At 38.3% G+C, this 15,663-nt stretch overlaps 1 protein-coding gene across 4 annotated transcripts; it reads left to right on the top strand.

The window, feature by feature from the left end:
- Window positions 1-7,306: 7,306 nt before the first annotated feature.
- Window positions 7,307-14,377, top strand: cyb5r4 (cytochrome b5 reductase 4). Of its 4 annotated transcripts, none has more exons than XM_085919254.1 (16): window positions 7,307-7,465; window positions 7,838-7,959; window positions 8,046-8,199; window positions 8,450-8,550; window positions 8,707-8,791; window positions 9,253-9,331; window positions 9,431-9,488; window positions 9,826-9,919; window positions 10,146-10,178; window positions 10,436-10,558; window positions 10,852-10,992; window positions 11,289-11,435; window positions 11,543-11,693; window positions 12,212-12,298; window positions 12,483-12,644; window positions 12,759-14,377. In XM_085919254.1, exons 2-16 carry the CDS (start codon window positions 7,876-7,878, stop codon window positions 12,811-12,813), a joined length of 1,554 nt encoding a protein of 517 aa, XP_085775380.1. In that variant the 5' UTR covers window positions 7,307-7,465; window positions 7,838-7,875; the 3' UTR covers window positions 12,814-14,377. The 4 variants fall into 4 exon arrangements, with proteins under 4 accessions (XP_085775380.1, XP_085775383.1, XP_085775382.1 ...); XM_085919257.1 differs by having other exon boundaries at window positions 7,310-7,465; window positions 7,835-7,959; XM_085919256.1 differs by having other exon boundaries at window positions 7,338-7,465; window positions 7,714-7,959.
- Window positions 14,378-15,663: the final 1,286 nt, after the last annotated feature.

Genomic DNA, 15,663 nt, shown 5'->3' with positions numbered 1-15,663 from the left:
TGAGTCCACTGCTTTTCACATGGATGAACATACGACTGCATCTCCAGATCTGCCACCAACCACTTTGTGAAGTTTGCAGATTACACAACAGACGCGGGCTCTCCGGGGATGAAGAAACAGTTGATGGCTTGATGAATGTGGACAAAACGAAGTAGATCAAGAACCAGCCCAGTCATGCCCCACTTCTTACAAACAACAGTAAAAAGTTCCTGAGGTACACAACACAAAGAACCTCTGCAAGCGCAGAAGATAAGATGATAATTGTTGAAGAAATGCAGTAAAAATGGTGTTCTCACATTTAGACACATCTTTAGGAAGTTCAAGGAGTTTCCTGTGAGATCTAATGCTCCTTTTATGAACCCATTTATCCCTTTGTTCACAATTTCATGCACAGCTTGGTGTCATTTTCACAACTGCAGTGAATCCTGAAACTGAACACCCTCGCCTTCTTCCTGCAGCTTGTGTAAGTCTGATTTATCATGAAGGAAGACAAAACCAAAAAGCTGCATCTCACAGACTTGGAGACTTGTTCAAGTCAGCAGCTGATTTTACATCTTTTGTTTTTTCAGGAAAAGCATCAACAATGGCAGCTGCAGTCAGTGCAAGTTCAAGCCTTCATTTTGATCGCTTTCACTTTGTCCAACATCTTTACTGTTTATTTATCAGTCTAATAACTTGTGTCTTATATTTACTGGAACTGCTCAGCTGTTTTACATTACTTCCGTGGTTTGTCCATGGGTCGTGCTTCTACACTGTAAAATGTAGCTTCATGCCAAATGTCCTCAAGGTGTTAAGGGGGTCAATCTAGGGTGGGGTCAATATGGTGAGCAAGCTCATGACATGGGGACAGAAGTCTGCCATTAGACTGCCTTTCTGCATTACTGTGGTGACAAGGTTAAAAGCTTGTAGTCATATGGATTGACCTGTCAATATACAGCATGCAATTACTATGCAAATTTAATATTACAGGATTTATTTTAATGTTACAAAAAAAAAAACAAGAACATTGGATATACAATTCGGCATCGACGAGGTTCTTATATTTAATGACTGTACATCTTTTCATTAACATTATACATGTTATTGAAAGGGGGGGGGGTGTTAAATGAGCCAATTCTCTGCTTTGGGGGCACAGAGCGATAGATAGCACATCTGCCGGACAAGCCAGCGGTTCTGGGTTTGAGTCTTTGAGCAAGCCCAAGCATAATTTTATAAGACTTTAAGTGAGAGTTAATCAAACCATTGACAGGTAGACGGGAGCTGTAAAATCAAAGATGTCAAGGCCCTAATGACTAACAAGGACCCTAGGAGAAAAAAACAAAACAATTTCAATTCCAAGGCACTAATGACTAACAAGGACCCGAGGGGGGAAAATAACTATTTGGAACATTTAAGTAGTGAGGTCCAAAGTGGTATATTTTTCCCACAAGGCCCCAAATCTCTAGCAGCTTCACTTTGGCTGAATACTGTACACCTATTGTGAATAAAAGCAGGGCAGAATGATTTTGATATTGTCACTGATATGACAGCTCCATACAGTCTGCACCCATCTTGGGTGGGCGCGGCCAGCCATGGTCTAATAGGATAATCTCCGCTCAGCTCAGCTCAGCTCTTTGTTCCTCTTCAAAGGATCATTAAAAGGAAAATATCAAGCTGATCTCTTACTACCACGGCTGACATCTCAGACATATCAGTACTCTCTTCTCCAGAGACAAGTAGCCACATTATGGCATAGCTGCTCAACAGCCGGATAGTCTGGGATAGTTTGGTTTGTTTGCATTTCATATCTTTTTGACTTGAACACATTATGCAGGGTTGGCGAAATATTATATATAATATAGCATTGAGGACCACACCCATTATTTGGTCACTCTGTGATGCATATTAAAGTTTCAAAATCTCTCTTTGAAAGAAAGTCCATTGGCTATATGATAGTCCACTGTCTATATAAAAAAAAAAAAAAACTAATTTACACAAATGTTAACAAAATGTAATCGATGTTGTTCAACCACAGTGGTGCACATAAACACCGACTAAATGTAACCGATATTCAATGGCCTTTGACCTTTGCATCCTCACGCTTTGACCTGTATTGTCAACTCTCTCTTGTTCAGTTGTTCATTCCTACATGTGGATGCATGTAGGAATGAACAACATGTGTTATATACATTGCCATACATACCGGGTGAACACAATCCCCCTGGCAGGAACAGGCTACATGACACTGTGACAAGCAGACTAATGCAAGAACAAGCAGAAAGTGGATTAAGCAAAAATCCTGCATCTGATTGCAATGTGTTGCTGGAGTCATGATGGAGATGAAGCAGGTGTGCAACAACAATGAGCTCTTTCAAACACTAAACTACTGTTTACCTGTGTGCTTGTGCAAAAGTTTTTATTTAATGTTGATTTATTCAGGCAAAGCAATTGAGAATAGTTTCTCAATTACAATGCCGATGTGGCTATGGAAAGTAAAGTAGTAGAGCAAAACAACATATGTAAAAAAAAAAAAAAAAGCCTACGTGCATCTCTGATTAAAAATGTACTAAAAATTGTTAATTGGCGTAATTAAGTGTTCATATTCTGTTTATTTGTATTTACTAATTACAACTGAGGCCAGACTGTGATTTATGTTGTTTAATGTGAAATTTCCCTGGATTTTTTTTTTGGTGACAATCCTAACATCATCTTTAAAGCAGAACCAAGGTTGATGTAATTGTGATGAATGTAAATATATTCATATAAATGAGAATATGCCACTATAATGAATAACTATTTGCAGAAACTCATAGGACTAAAATTGAACTGCAGCCATTTATTTCAGCTCGGCAGACAACACAATGATTAAACAAACTCACAACTTAATTGTTTCAGGAAAGGGAAAGGATTCTAAATGTTTTGACCTCTTGCTCTGCAACATCTTTTTTTCATGGCTGACAAAAAGTGAATCCTGGCTGATTTATTGACCTCAGCTGCTCGGAACCACCAGCTGGTCCCCATATATGCCCAACATGAATGGAAAAAAAAAAAAAGGGAAACCAGTGCGAGGTACAGAATATAGAACAAATATACAAACAAAATAACATCATTATTAATATTATTTGTATTAATATTCTTAACCAATCAATACATCTTTTTTTTAACCTCTGTTGGAGCCTATCGCATCTGATTTCAGGCAGGGTACACGCTGGAGTCATTGTCGACCAATTGCAGAGTTGATTTTGAAAAGAAACCATTCACACGCAAATTCACAACATAACACAGTCCACCGTTAACCTAAGAAGCATGTTTTTGGAATGTGAGAGGAAGTACAAGATCTCCCGGCCTCCAAACTCAATTCAACTCCATTTTATTTATAGTGCACTCTAAAAACAACCTTTGCTGCATACAAAGTGCTGTACTTGGAATAAAAATAAGACATAAACACAAAGACAGTTAAAACAATAAATTAAAGTACTTGGCTATTGCACAATTAGAGTGAAACTAAATGGATAGAATGGGCCTGGGATAAATAATAAATACAAAATATTTCAAATATTCATTCTTTCAAAAGAATGAAATAAAATCCCAATCTCTGGTGGGAGTAAAGTGAAAGTGAGAGCTCTTTGTGCCACTTCCCTTTACATTACCATAAAATAAATTGTATCAAACCCAATAACGATTAAGTAGGAAGACTCTAGGCCTGGAAGGGGGAAAGGTTGTGGGGGTGATGGGAGTTTCGAGAGTAAAAGAAAATCACACTGAGTTGAGCTTGTTAAGAAAGTACTCAAAATTCAGTCCTCATTTCCTCCATTGATCTCGCGTTGAGAGTGAAACCAAAATGTTTGGCTTGTTTCAGCCAATTAAGCGATGAGAGAGCCAATTGTGAAAGAGCTATTGAGCGTCTCCTTGCTTAAAGTGCTTATTGTGTCGCTGCTTGCAGAAGGATCAATTGCAGCCTCTGTGATCGGATTAGCTAGGTAATCAATTCTCAACACTAATATATTAACAAGGAAATGTGCTTAGGAAGAAATGGTTCTGTCAAACAAAACTGCGAAATTTAACTATTCCCCAAATAAAGTTGACACATACTGTACAAGACGCATGTGTAGTACTATACATTTATTTTTAAATAATTCACATTCATCCAAATTCACACAAACCATTGCGACTACCCCCGAAAAAAGTTTTCATCACATTGATAATGCACCTCGCACACTTTGATCTGCAGGTCCCAGAGTTTACAAACTTCCTGCACTTCACATGAGCAAATGAAGCTTCACATTTGCTTCGTGAACCAGTTGCTATAGTTTCCGCTATAGAGTCCGTGCATCAGTGTCATTTAAGAGCATTCAATTAGTGATGGCCTCTCCCTGAAGAGTTTTGTGTATAAATCCAATGTTATACAAAATGGGTAATATTGTACACCACAAATTCAGATTATCTTGAAAGCGCACATGGGAAGAAAACATTTTGGCATCCCTTGCGGTTCAATAGCTAATCATTTTTTTATGTATGAATGGGTTGCAACATAGCTGAACATATGAAAGCTGTTTACCAAATTACTTGGATAAAACCTGCCCATCTGGATAATGGAACATTAGTCCATTGCAAGGTGGGGAAAAAAGCTTGCCAAGCCAAACTCAATATTTACCAAGAAGGTTGTTGTCAACACTTCTCTGTTACTGTTAATCTCAAAAGCTTCACAAATGTGTGTGTTTGTTTTGTGTGCCTACGCTGTACAAAAGAAATTATTTGCTTCAGTCTTGTTCTGTATGCAGTAATTGGAAAAGCTAAAGCACTATAAATGATTATCATCCATATCTTTCGGATCATATTTTAAAAAGGAGGTAATCAAAATCATAACATATAACGTATAACGTATAATGAGTGTCTGTCTGTCCGTCCGTCTGTCCGTCTGTCTGGCCCCCGTTATATAAGCTTATACTTAGCTTCACTCGGGGGGACCCTTTCCCTCTGACTATCAAAATGTCATGTATATGTATATGAAAGATTAATGATGGTGTGAAGAATAAAGTTTCAATCATTCATTCATTCAAAATAGTGGACAATGGGGCACCACACTGGTGCATTCTCTTAATTATTAAATGTGGTTAATTTTCATTTGCACTTGTATGACAATTGGAAATGCAAAAATGTTAATTAAACCATTGCCTACGCGCATCACACGACATTAAGTGATTGACACAACGGATTGAGGTAGAATTCAGAAGTCGAACAGTATCATCATTGTTTCAAAACAACACAATTTAAAATCTGAATCCGGAAAATATAATAAAAATATATAATAAAACTCCATCACAATGGAAATCATTCATGATACTTTTGTGGTGGTCTGAAATAAATAAAAATCAAAGCATTAGATAAGCCTCAAATTTGCTATTTATGCCAAAAAATAGAAACAATAGTGCTGAGCTTTCTTACAAAATAAACCCAAAAATGATCATTTATTCTTGCTGAGTGCTACCATAAAGTTGTACCTTGATATAGAAATATAATTCACAAGGGCATCTGCTTCCTCAAAGAATACCTTCATCAAACTATCACCCGTTTCTTTTGTGAGTTTAATGTATTAGGGTCAGGGATGTGTTCCAAACTTCCGAGAAACCTTTTTTTGTGCATGCCATCTGTCTGGCACATCAACAGACAAACCAAGCAAAGAGAAAGTAAACAGAGCGACGCAACAGAGAAGCACAAGAGTACACAAGCAAAGACAGAGAAGCGACAGCGAGGGATGTGGGGTGGGGTCTGGAGAGTTAGGGTTACCCAGACCAGGACTCATTCTTTATTCATGGATCATAAGCAGCCACGAGGTTGGCTTGGAATACCAAACCCATAAATCTCCCTCTTGCTTCTCCCCACCCTTCTTCCATCGCTACAGAAGAGGTTTCCAAGGCAATGGTGAATGAGGTGAGAGGTCAGGTGTGGTGGCAGGTGTGTGGTGGAAAATAGTCTAATCGGAATAAGTGACTCAACATGATCAGCCATTACTTGTCCTCTACAAGTGAGTATGACTAGTAAGGTAACTATAGGACAGGTTAGGGGATGTTGGAAAATCATGTCAACCTTCCTTGACATTGACAATTACAGCATTGGACAAGGGAGCTGAGTGGGATGATGATTCAATTTGCCACATGATATCATTGAGTCTGATTTTCAACAAAAATCCAGTAAAATTGAAAAGTTATGTTTATAGCTCTGAATTACAGAAAGGGTCTCAAAGGGCTTCACAGGCCAGAGTCAGGGGCGGAACTACAGTATGTGGTGGATCTCTGGGGGTGGCCAGAGAGAAGATTTTGAAAAATGTGATTCTATGGCATGGTCACACTGCAATGAGGCGCTATATATTTATATGTTATCATTACCAGTGATGTTTGGTATTTTTGGTTTATTAGTACCACTTATCCAATTAACTATACTGTCATGAAATGCCACTACAGTGGGCAGAAGAAATATATATAATTTATACTATATATATATATATATATATATATATATATATATATATATATATATATATATATATGAAAAGTAGAGTTTAAGTGTTTAATCTTAAAAAATAATTTTAGATAGAAACTGAAAGCCGTTTTTTAGTTTTTATGAAAGACAGGAAGGAGGAATAAGACTTTATTTTTCTCCTTTTTACCATGTTGAATGTGACTCTAACTCATTAAAAGTGTACTGTTCAGTGTGTTTTACGCAGTAACGTAAAGAGAGATTCCTCACATTTAGAAACAAATCATAATGTAAACAGAGGCGAGCTGCCTAATTAAGGAGAAATGTAACGCTGAGACCCTCTGCTGGCCGATTTTAATACTACATAAACAATAGCATTTCTTTCAGAGTCGTCGATCCAACTATCGATCTTCTATAAATATATCAGGCATCCTGACAAAAAGACAGACAATGCAATCACGAATGGAATTAAATCATGAGACGAAGAACAAGTTGAGTTTTTATTTTATTTTGAAATTACAGTAATCCATTTAAAAGATTAGCGTTTCAGTGTCAGCCTTCGGTTACTTCACTGCTTCATTGTAAATGAAAAAATATAGTATACAGAGACCGTGTATACGTGTTAAATGTCTGGTGAAAAACCCAAAGATTCAGAGGACGACGATGATGATAGTGACAGCGAGTCAGATGGCCAAGGTTCATTTTTTAGCACATTGCTGATCGGTTTCTTCCATGGTAAGTTATTTACTTGAACAAAACTTTGGTTTAAAAAGGTGGAAAATACTGACACACGCCACAGTACAAGTTTTTTTCTATTTGCATGACAGCATTTGATAAGTTACAACCCTCGCGTCTGTCAAGTACGTGACGTCATCTTTAATCGCCGTTTCCGTGACATGACAAAACGGAAATATCTCCGAAAATTGGTCCCATCCTCGCTCGTCCCTTTGTCTCCTGGTGGGATCGAGGGGGGAAGTCGCAAAGGAGGTTCAAATAAAGAAATAAAAAGGTAAACAACCCCACATGATGTCCAAGTTCCGTCGCAGGTTGATGAAAATTAATGTGGGGGATGTCGTAACATCATGAGTCGAAGAATGTAGTTGTAGTAAAATTGTTCATTGACAATCTCATAGTGGTTATTCGGCAGATTTTGCATGTCGCTGCGAAATTCTGTTATTAACGCGCATCATATTTGGAGCATCTGAGCTTGTTACATATCTTAGCATAGCATTGTAGCTCAGTTGCATTTCTCAACAGTGTTGACAGAGAGATGTGTCAGAAGGGAGGCAGTTTTGCAAGGCTTAAATTTGCCTCGCATCAAGGTTGAACGGGCTTTGGTTGTCTCGATACTGAGCGAGGTAACAACGGTTTCTTCAAGTAGATCTTCGAAAGTCGAGGTGCCTGCGAGGCATTTGCAACATGTTGAACATTCCAACTCAGTCGTTCCCTGCGCCGAGTTCCCAGCAGCGGGTAGCTCGGCCCGGCCAGTCGGGGAGGAACAAGGTAAGAAAGACACAACTAATGTAACTTTTTCTTCGTGCATATTTATTAGTAAAAAAATGATGACAATAATACATCCTAAATTATAGGTTGCCTTAAAACCAGGCCACAGTCTTATGGACTGGATTCGGTTCTCCAAAAGTGGAAAAGATCTAACCGGGTTGAGGGGGCGTCTGATTGAAGTTACTCATGAAGAATTGCAGAAACACAACACCAGGAATGACTGCTGGACTTGTATACGAGGTAAGGGTCCCCTAACTTCACGAGAGACGTCAACAATCTTAACCTAAGTGTTAAGATTGTGACCACAGACAATGTCAGACATAGAAGAGTCACATTGGCAACTTTTTCAAAACTTTTGCTCGAAAAATAAATCCACATACTATTTTTGTTTATTATTGACCCTTAATATCTGATATCATTGACTATCAACTGACAGCATTGACTATCAACTGACAGCACTGATACTGGAGTTAATATCTTATGTTTGTAGGTATGGTATATAATGTTACCTCTTATATGGACTACCACCCTGGAGGAGAAGATGAGCTGATGAAGGCAGCAGGCATAGATGGCACTGACCTTTTTGACCAGGTATGAGACAGTCTTAATGCTTTGGTTTAAAATGGCAATTCATTTACGCAAGTATACATGGACATAAGTGTGTTAAATGGTTGGCACTTGGGGGGGTTGAGTCAGAGTGATCATTTTGAACTGATGCTGATGAGACTCATCACTGTATGCTCACAGGTCCATCGGTGGGTAAACTATGAGTCCATGTTGAAAGAGTGTCTGGTGGGCAGGATGGCTACGAAACCCGCTATAGCAATTAAAGGTATTTCCAATACAGTATGGGGGGAGAGTTTACAATAATAATCATGCTCAGTTTTGCCACTGTGTTTTTGAAGGAATGTGGTGTAGAGAACTGCATGGTATATAGGAATAAGAATTTAGAAATTTGGAGATACATATATTAAACATCATAGGTGAACTGTTTGTTGAATTCAGTCATGTGAGAAAAAAAAAAGAAATCAACTGGATTTCTACTTTAAGATACTTTTTTCTCAGGGGATTGACTTCTACTTTAAGACAGAATACTTTTTTCTTAAGGGATTGAAGGGTTCAGGAAACTAATATGCAACTTCCCCATTAGTTGAAGCAACCTCACTGTAATTTTGGTTTCATCATTTGGGTATTAGAATGAAAGACAGAACCAACATTAATCAGCAGATATTTATGGACATTTGATCTGTGTTATTTTTCACAATACGCCCACCACCATCATTTTCTCCTCAGCAATGATCCCACCACCTCAAGCTGTCTTCACCCCCTCGAACCAAGTGTCTCCTCTGCCTGTCAAAGACTCTCGACCTCGGTATGAGAACGCATTTAAAAAAAAAACAAAAAAAACATGTCAACTGTTTTTTTTTTTTCTCTGTTTAACTGATGTCTCATCTGCGTGGCATTCATGCAGATACGACTGGTTCCAAACAGCAACAACAGTTCATCTGGTTATCTATACCCAAAGAAAGGTAACTTCTCATCTGCTCTGTATGCTTCTGTCATAGGTGAACAACAACAGGATTATAAATCTGCTTGTAATTTTGATCTCACTATCATCATTTGTAGACTTTGGTTTTGTTTAGTATTTGGAGGTACTAAATATCAGTAAAAACTGCACTGCATACTTACTGATGAAATGATGACCAAATGAAACTGAAGTGGACCTCAATGTGCAAGCATGTCACCTTGTTAATAAGTGATTGTTCATTTACTCCTCACTTTTTTTTACCTGCTAGGAGGTTCCCCTTAAATAAACAACACACTGTGTTTTTTTCTCCTAACACAATATTGTAATATTCCCCTTAGATCCCCATCTCTGGGTGTGCCGTCGTTGATCTTGAGGATGGCGTACTACGGGTAGAAGTGCTGCTTGGGAAAATGTCCTACATGGTACATTTACGTGAGTAGTTATGGCAGATTGATTGTACTTCTTTTCTAGCAATAATGCAATTTGTTATTTGTTTCAGTTGGTTGTAGAAAATGTCAGCATTACAAATGTAGTTCTGGCCTGGGAAAGTTTTTAGCCCTCCAAAATCTTTACATATTACAGTCTTCTTTTAGTATAAAAATATGCTCATTGTCCTATCCATGTGTTGTGAAATCCTGTTCATTCTACGTTGTTTTAGGTCTTTCAGAAAATGCTGATGGAGACGTTGCTGGTAAGATACGCTAAATTGATTTTAATTTTTTTTGCAGTAAAATGAACAATTGGTGCACAAGCTATTTTACTATGTTTATCTACAACAATATGAGGGGATTATTGATTTGCATGGTCATGACGGCCCTCTAGCGGAAACTGTCACTAAATATAATGCTACCCACGACAAAAACCAGTGTGATACCCTTCTGCAATTTCAGAAGGTGTATATAGCTTACTCTTAATTTGTCTTTGAATGTACTGCTTATTTGTCACCAGTTCACAATGCCTTCTCCGTGGGAAAGATCCAGGTGACCATCCGCAAGCAGGCAGAAGGAAAATGGTCAAGTTTTGGTCAGCCTCTGGAATTCCACAATACATTTTTAAGCAAAAAAGACAGAGGTGAGCTTTAAGTTCTTAAAAAAAAGGAACATTAGTAGTACCCCTTATGCTCATTTGGTTTGTGGGTAAGCTGGAGCTTTTCCCAGCTGACTTTTGGCAAAGGGCTCCTGTGTTCGCTTGTCTGGACTATGATGTGGCAAAATAAATTAAAAAAAAAAAAAAGTCCGACAGACCACATGTAGGGGAAAGTTATGGTTAAATAAAACCAAGTGAATCTTTTTGACAAATTTAATGATTGTTCCTATTTTTCAAATCACATGAGCTCACGCTGTAAACGAAAACATTTTTTGCAGCCCCTTTCTTTCGGGATTGTGTGTTGGTGTCGAAGACTGAGGTGAACCATAACACCAATGTGTTTCAATTACAACTTCCACGTGGGACTGTCATGCATGTGCCTGTTGGCAAACACGTCTACCTCAAATCCCTCATTCAAGGTACCACCTCAAATTAGCTCTGTGTACGGAAGCAAGATATATTTAAAAGCGTAAACTTGTGTATAGGAATTAGTTACTGTTGGTTAGACCTTAGCCTATCTTTGTGATTATATTTGTTAATTAATTTCAGAATTGAATGGTCATCTTTAACGTTGTTACTGATTTTAGCAGGATTTTTTTCTTTTTTAAAGAATACAAAAAACATGTCATAGGTTTTGTGAAGGATGGACAAATACTTAATTGATGCATTATTTCTCAATTTAAGCTTTAAATTGTGTTTTATGTTCCTTATACAGATGCAGAGGTAGTGCGACCATACACCCCAATTGACCAGGGTCTTTCAATTGGTCCCAATACCTCCTCCGAAAAAACGGACCTCTACCTCATGATTAAGGTTTATCCGGATGGAGCACTGACTCAACATCTCAACAGCTTACACGTAGGTAAGTCTTTGCCTTTTCACTACTGTAAGATTAAGTGATTATTTAATTCAGCTTTTATCCTTCTGACACTTTTAGTAATGTAATGTTTGTTTGCCGTAACTTTTCAGGTGACCATGTGTCTGTCAGCGGTCCAGAGGGTACCTTCAGTCTCCGCCCCCTTCGTGATACCACAGTGCTCTACCTTTTAGCAGCAGGCACAGGCTTTACTCCAATGTGTCGTCTCGTTCGAGTGGCCCTACAGGAGATCAGCACTATCAGGTCTGTTTAAAAGAAAATTATCCATCAATGTGTTAATCCTTCATTTATCAATTGTTTATTTCAGAAAAGGATTCAAGTGAATTAAATTAAATGGGCTGAGAAAATTTACCTATATGCAGTAATGTAACACTGGTTGATTGATTTCTCCACATACGTGTTTATATAGGTTCAAGTGCAAGTATTAAATGGTAGTATTTTATATTAAACATGGATTTGGCCTCAGCACAAAAAGAGCAAAATTTTTTTTTTTTGCACAAAATAGAAAATCTCCCATTAAATCCGCCAAGAGGTAAATTTGCGAATGCCACACTAATATGTTTTTGAGCCTGTGGGTACAATTTTTGTCCGGTGGGATGGGGAAAATCCAAAATAAACTTGTACGCTCAATTTTTGTTTTTAAAACTCATACTACTTATCTTCACGCCACACTGTAAAAAGAATAGTTCACAAGTGCAAACACAAAGTGAATTGTTCTTGATGATGATTATTTGACCACAACTGTATGTGTACCTCTTCAGGAAAATCCAGTTGCTTTTTTTTAACCGACGAGAAGAGGACATCCTGTGGCGAAGGGAACTGGATGATCTAACTGCTAATGATGAAAGGTAATCAATGCGTTAAAACCTTTTCTTAGACTTTCCCGATTGTTATTGACAGTCAAAAGGTATAAATAATTTATTTTAGAGTCTTGTCGTATAGGTCAAACAGCAACTACAACAATTCCACACCAACAAGATAACACAAACAATTGCAATTTTCAGTTTATTCATCTTCATATGACTCTGTCAGATTCCAGGTGAAGCACATCCTCTCGGAGCCGTGTGAAAGTTGGACTGGCAAAAAGGGTCGTGTGGACGATGCAATAATCAAGGATGTTCTCGCAAGGCCAGAAGGGTCAAAGTGCTATGTTTGTGTATGTGGCCCCACTCTCTTCACAGAGCAGACGGTCAGGTATGTAACTCTTGAAAGTTATTTGGATGTGGTTGTGGGTTATTTTGACAAGGCTAAATGTTAAACCGGCATACTGTGCACAAGATAAACTCGATTTTACTTTTCCTCTGTCAGGTTGTTGAAGCAGCAAGGCTTCAGTGAAGAGGAGATTCACGCCTTCCAGGGCTGATGTTCTCTGTTTCCAAAGCTGCTAAGTACATTCGAGTGGCAATCAGACTTCAGGTCAACTCCTTGAAACATCAAGTCCAAACGGAGCTCCTGGAATCTTCGAGTGAAATTAAAAACCGAGATTCTGTGCGAAAACTGCTGTGATATGAACTTTCACTGCCAGCTGCTTTCAGAGAAATCAACCCCACTTTGTCAGCGGTTTTAGAGCATTTTAACTGCCCCCCCCTCCACAAGACCAATAGAGTATCATTTTCTATGATCATGATGGGAAAATGAAGTGCCAAATTTCATTCATGAACTAGTTAATTTTTTTTACTCCTCTAGATGACACCCTCTTTTCAACATTGGGCTGAAAGTGCACTGACTTGCCATTTCTTAAATACTTCATTCAATCCAAAAATGCTGTCTAGAAGAATTAAAAAAAAATACCACGACTGGTTAAGGAAGTAACTTTGAAGTTTCAGTTTCCCATCACTGATAGATATAAAAAAAAAATACCAGAAGAAAGAATAGACTGGAAGAAAAAAATTCATTCTAACTTCTTTTGGTCAGCAATAGACTTTGTTGGTTGACCGAATACACATTAAACACACAGGGAGTTTGTTGTTATTATTTTTTGCTGTTTTCTTTCAGAGACGACATTGAACAGTGGTTTGTGTCTGTAAAATATTCTCAGGGCATTGACTTATCACAACCGGACTGCTCTGTTTGCTGTAGAAGATGTTTCACCTTTCGTTCGAGTAGACTTTATTGGTTCATGCACACAAACTTGTGAACTGCACCATGGACTGCACCATCCAAACATGTATAATTGGGGGTCTGCCTCTAACTTGGATAAAAGTCCAATAGTACTGCTCCTTAGAAAAAAAAGTATGTTGGTTGTAACAAATCTTGGTCCAACCAACCAATCAGAGAATGGGAAAATGCACAGGTCATCCAATGCAAATTTGCTAGCTATGTGAAAATACATTTAAAACTGACCACAATTTCTCGTACATCGAACCCATCGAGAGCTAGCCACTTTTAGAAAATTTACAGATTAGATTAACATGGCAGCACATAGATTAGACACAGTGTCACGATCACATTCAGCACAAGAAACATAGACTGTTGGGAATAAACAATCAAACAAGTGATAGAATTTTACAGTGCTTCTAATATTATTTAAGCAAGCAAAGAAGCCCTTACTGTTGAAAATCATGTCCTTCCACTTAACAATTACACTTGAGATTTAAAGTATTTTTAGTGTTATAATGTGACAATGTGATCATGTTGAAAAGGTATGAATTCTTGTATAATCCACAGTTTTTGTTACATAAGTAAATGTGTCAAAAAGTTCAAGTAAATGACAAAGACAGAAGATACCAGTGTATAATTTGAACTAAGCAAGTACTGTATGCAAGCGTAGCACTGGATCTGTTGCAGTCATGGAGGGTCTTGTGCTTGTTGACTTGATTCTGAGGTAGATAGACATCTAACTGCTGTGGAAAAAAATGCCATGCTCTATAACATGCTGTACTATCCCCCCATGTAATTTATTTTTATAAAACCTATTTAAAAAATGACCATGTATTGTATGTTGTTTTTTTTTAGAGAGAGAGAGAGGGACTAGTTTTTGAGCATCTTTCATGCGTGTTCACTTAATGATCCGAACTGGTGTAAGACAATATTTGTCATTTTTCACGTCCATAGTGTTGTTAGTCACCTAAATGTTGAACAGAGGCTGCGATGTACCGAAGACAAATTCCTTGTTTGGCACGCTCAAAGACAGAACATTCAATAATGTAGTGGATAAAGCGTTTGCCTTATGCTTGGCAGAACCCAGTAATGATGCAATCTTTAGCTTTTAAAGTCTGCTTCTTGTGGGACTGGAACCATGGTCTCCCGAGCAGCGGGTAAAAACATAAACCACTTTGCCATTTTGCCAGCGGAACGCCGCTTTTGTTTTTGGGTAGTGTACATTAAAATGTCAACTTTTCTAAATATTGATCAATGATTAATAGAACATTCAGTGATGCAGTGGATAAAGCTTTCGACTTATGCGCGGGAGAAGAGAATGATGATACAAACTTTAGCTTAAAGTTTGATTCGTGTGGGGCTCGAACCATGATCTCCAGATCACCGGGTAAAGTTATAAACCATTCAGCCATTTTGACGGGAAGTAGCGACACTTTCATTAGGTAGTGTATACAACATAGAGGCCGTCTGGTCGAAAAGGAAAAACGAACATGTTCATTTTACACTGGGTTACATACGAGTGAATGGGGGCACTGCCATCTTGTGGTAGCTTGGCATCATTACATGAACCGCTTCATAAAGCATGAACCGCAGCCTTACACATTAAACCTGTGTTCGAACTCTGCTTCGATCGCCAAGCCATACTGGTCGATCGCGGGATATTAAAATGCGCTAACAACACAATACAAACACGCTCGCTCGCGAGTTTCCCTCAATTGTCAAAACAGCCTGAGTATTGCGATGTACGAGCTTTGGTCGGTGTTTTGAACGCACCGCAGATTTTGGAAAGTTACGGCTAGTTAAAATACCGTCAAAGGTGCGTTCAAACGCCAACTATGGCTCGTACATCGCCATACTCGAGCTGTCGATCGCCAATTCACAGCTGGTCGATCGCGGGCTATAAACCTATTATTTATTTTTTTCTTAGCACTTGATGCTTGTGCAAACAACGGCGCTAAAAACACAAACACGCTCGCTCACGAGTTCCCTCCAATTGTCAAAACAGCTCGAGTATGGTCATGTACGAGCTTTGGTCGGCGTTTTGAATGCACCGCAGCTTTTGGAAAGTCACGGGTAGTTTAAATACCACCAAATAAATCCGACATTTGAGTGT

The sequence above is a fragment of the Syngnathus leptorhynchus genome, chromosome 8 (assembly GCF_054491065.1).
Source record: "Syngnathus leptorhynchus isolate UIUO chromosome 8, UIUO_Slep, whole genome shotgun sequence".
NCBI lineage: Eukaryota > Metazoa > Chordata > Actinopteri > Syngnathiformes > Syngnathidae > Syngnathus > Syngnathus leptorhynchus.
The sequence above is the reverse complement of the archived record's forward strand: the minus strand, read 5'-3'. Positions and strand labels throughout refer to the sequence as shown.

Excerpts from the sequence above, each read along its gene's own strand:
- cyb5r4 (XM_085919254.1), top strand. The coding sequence starts at position 7,876 with ATGTTGAACATTCCAACTCAGTCGTTCCCTGCGCCGAGTTCCCAGCAG. Across the intron at positions 8,200-8,449 it reads CTGCTGGACTTGTATACGAG|GTATGGTATATAATGTTACC; the intron begins GTAAGGGTCCCC and ends TTATGTTTGTAG. Across the intron at positions 8,551-8,706 it reads GCACTGACCTTTTTGACCAG|GTCCATCGGTGGGTAAACTA; the intron begins GTATGAGACAGT and ends GTATGCTCACAG.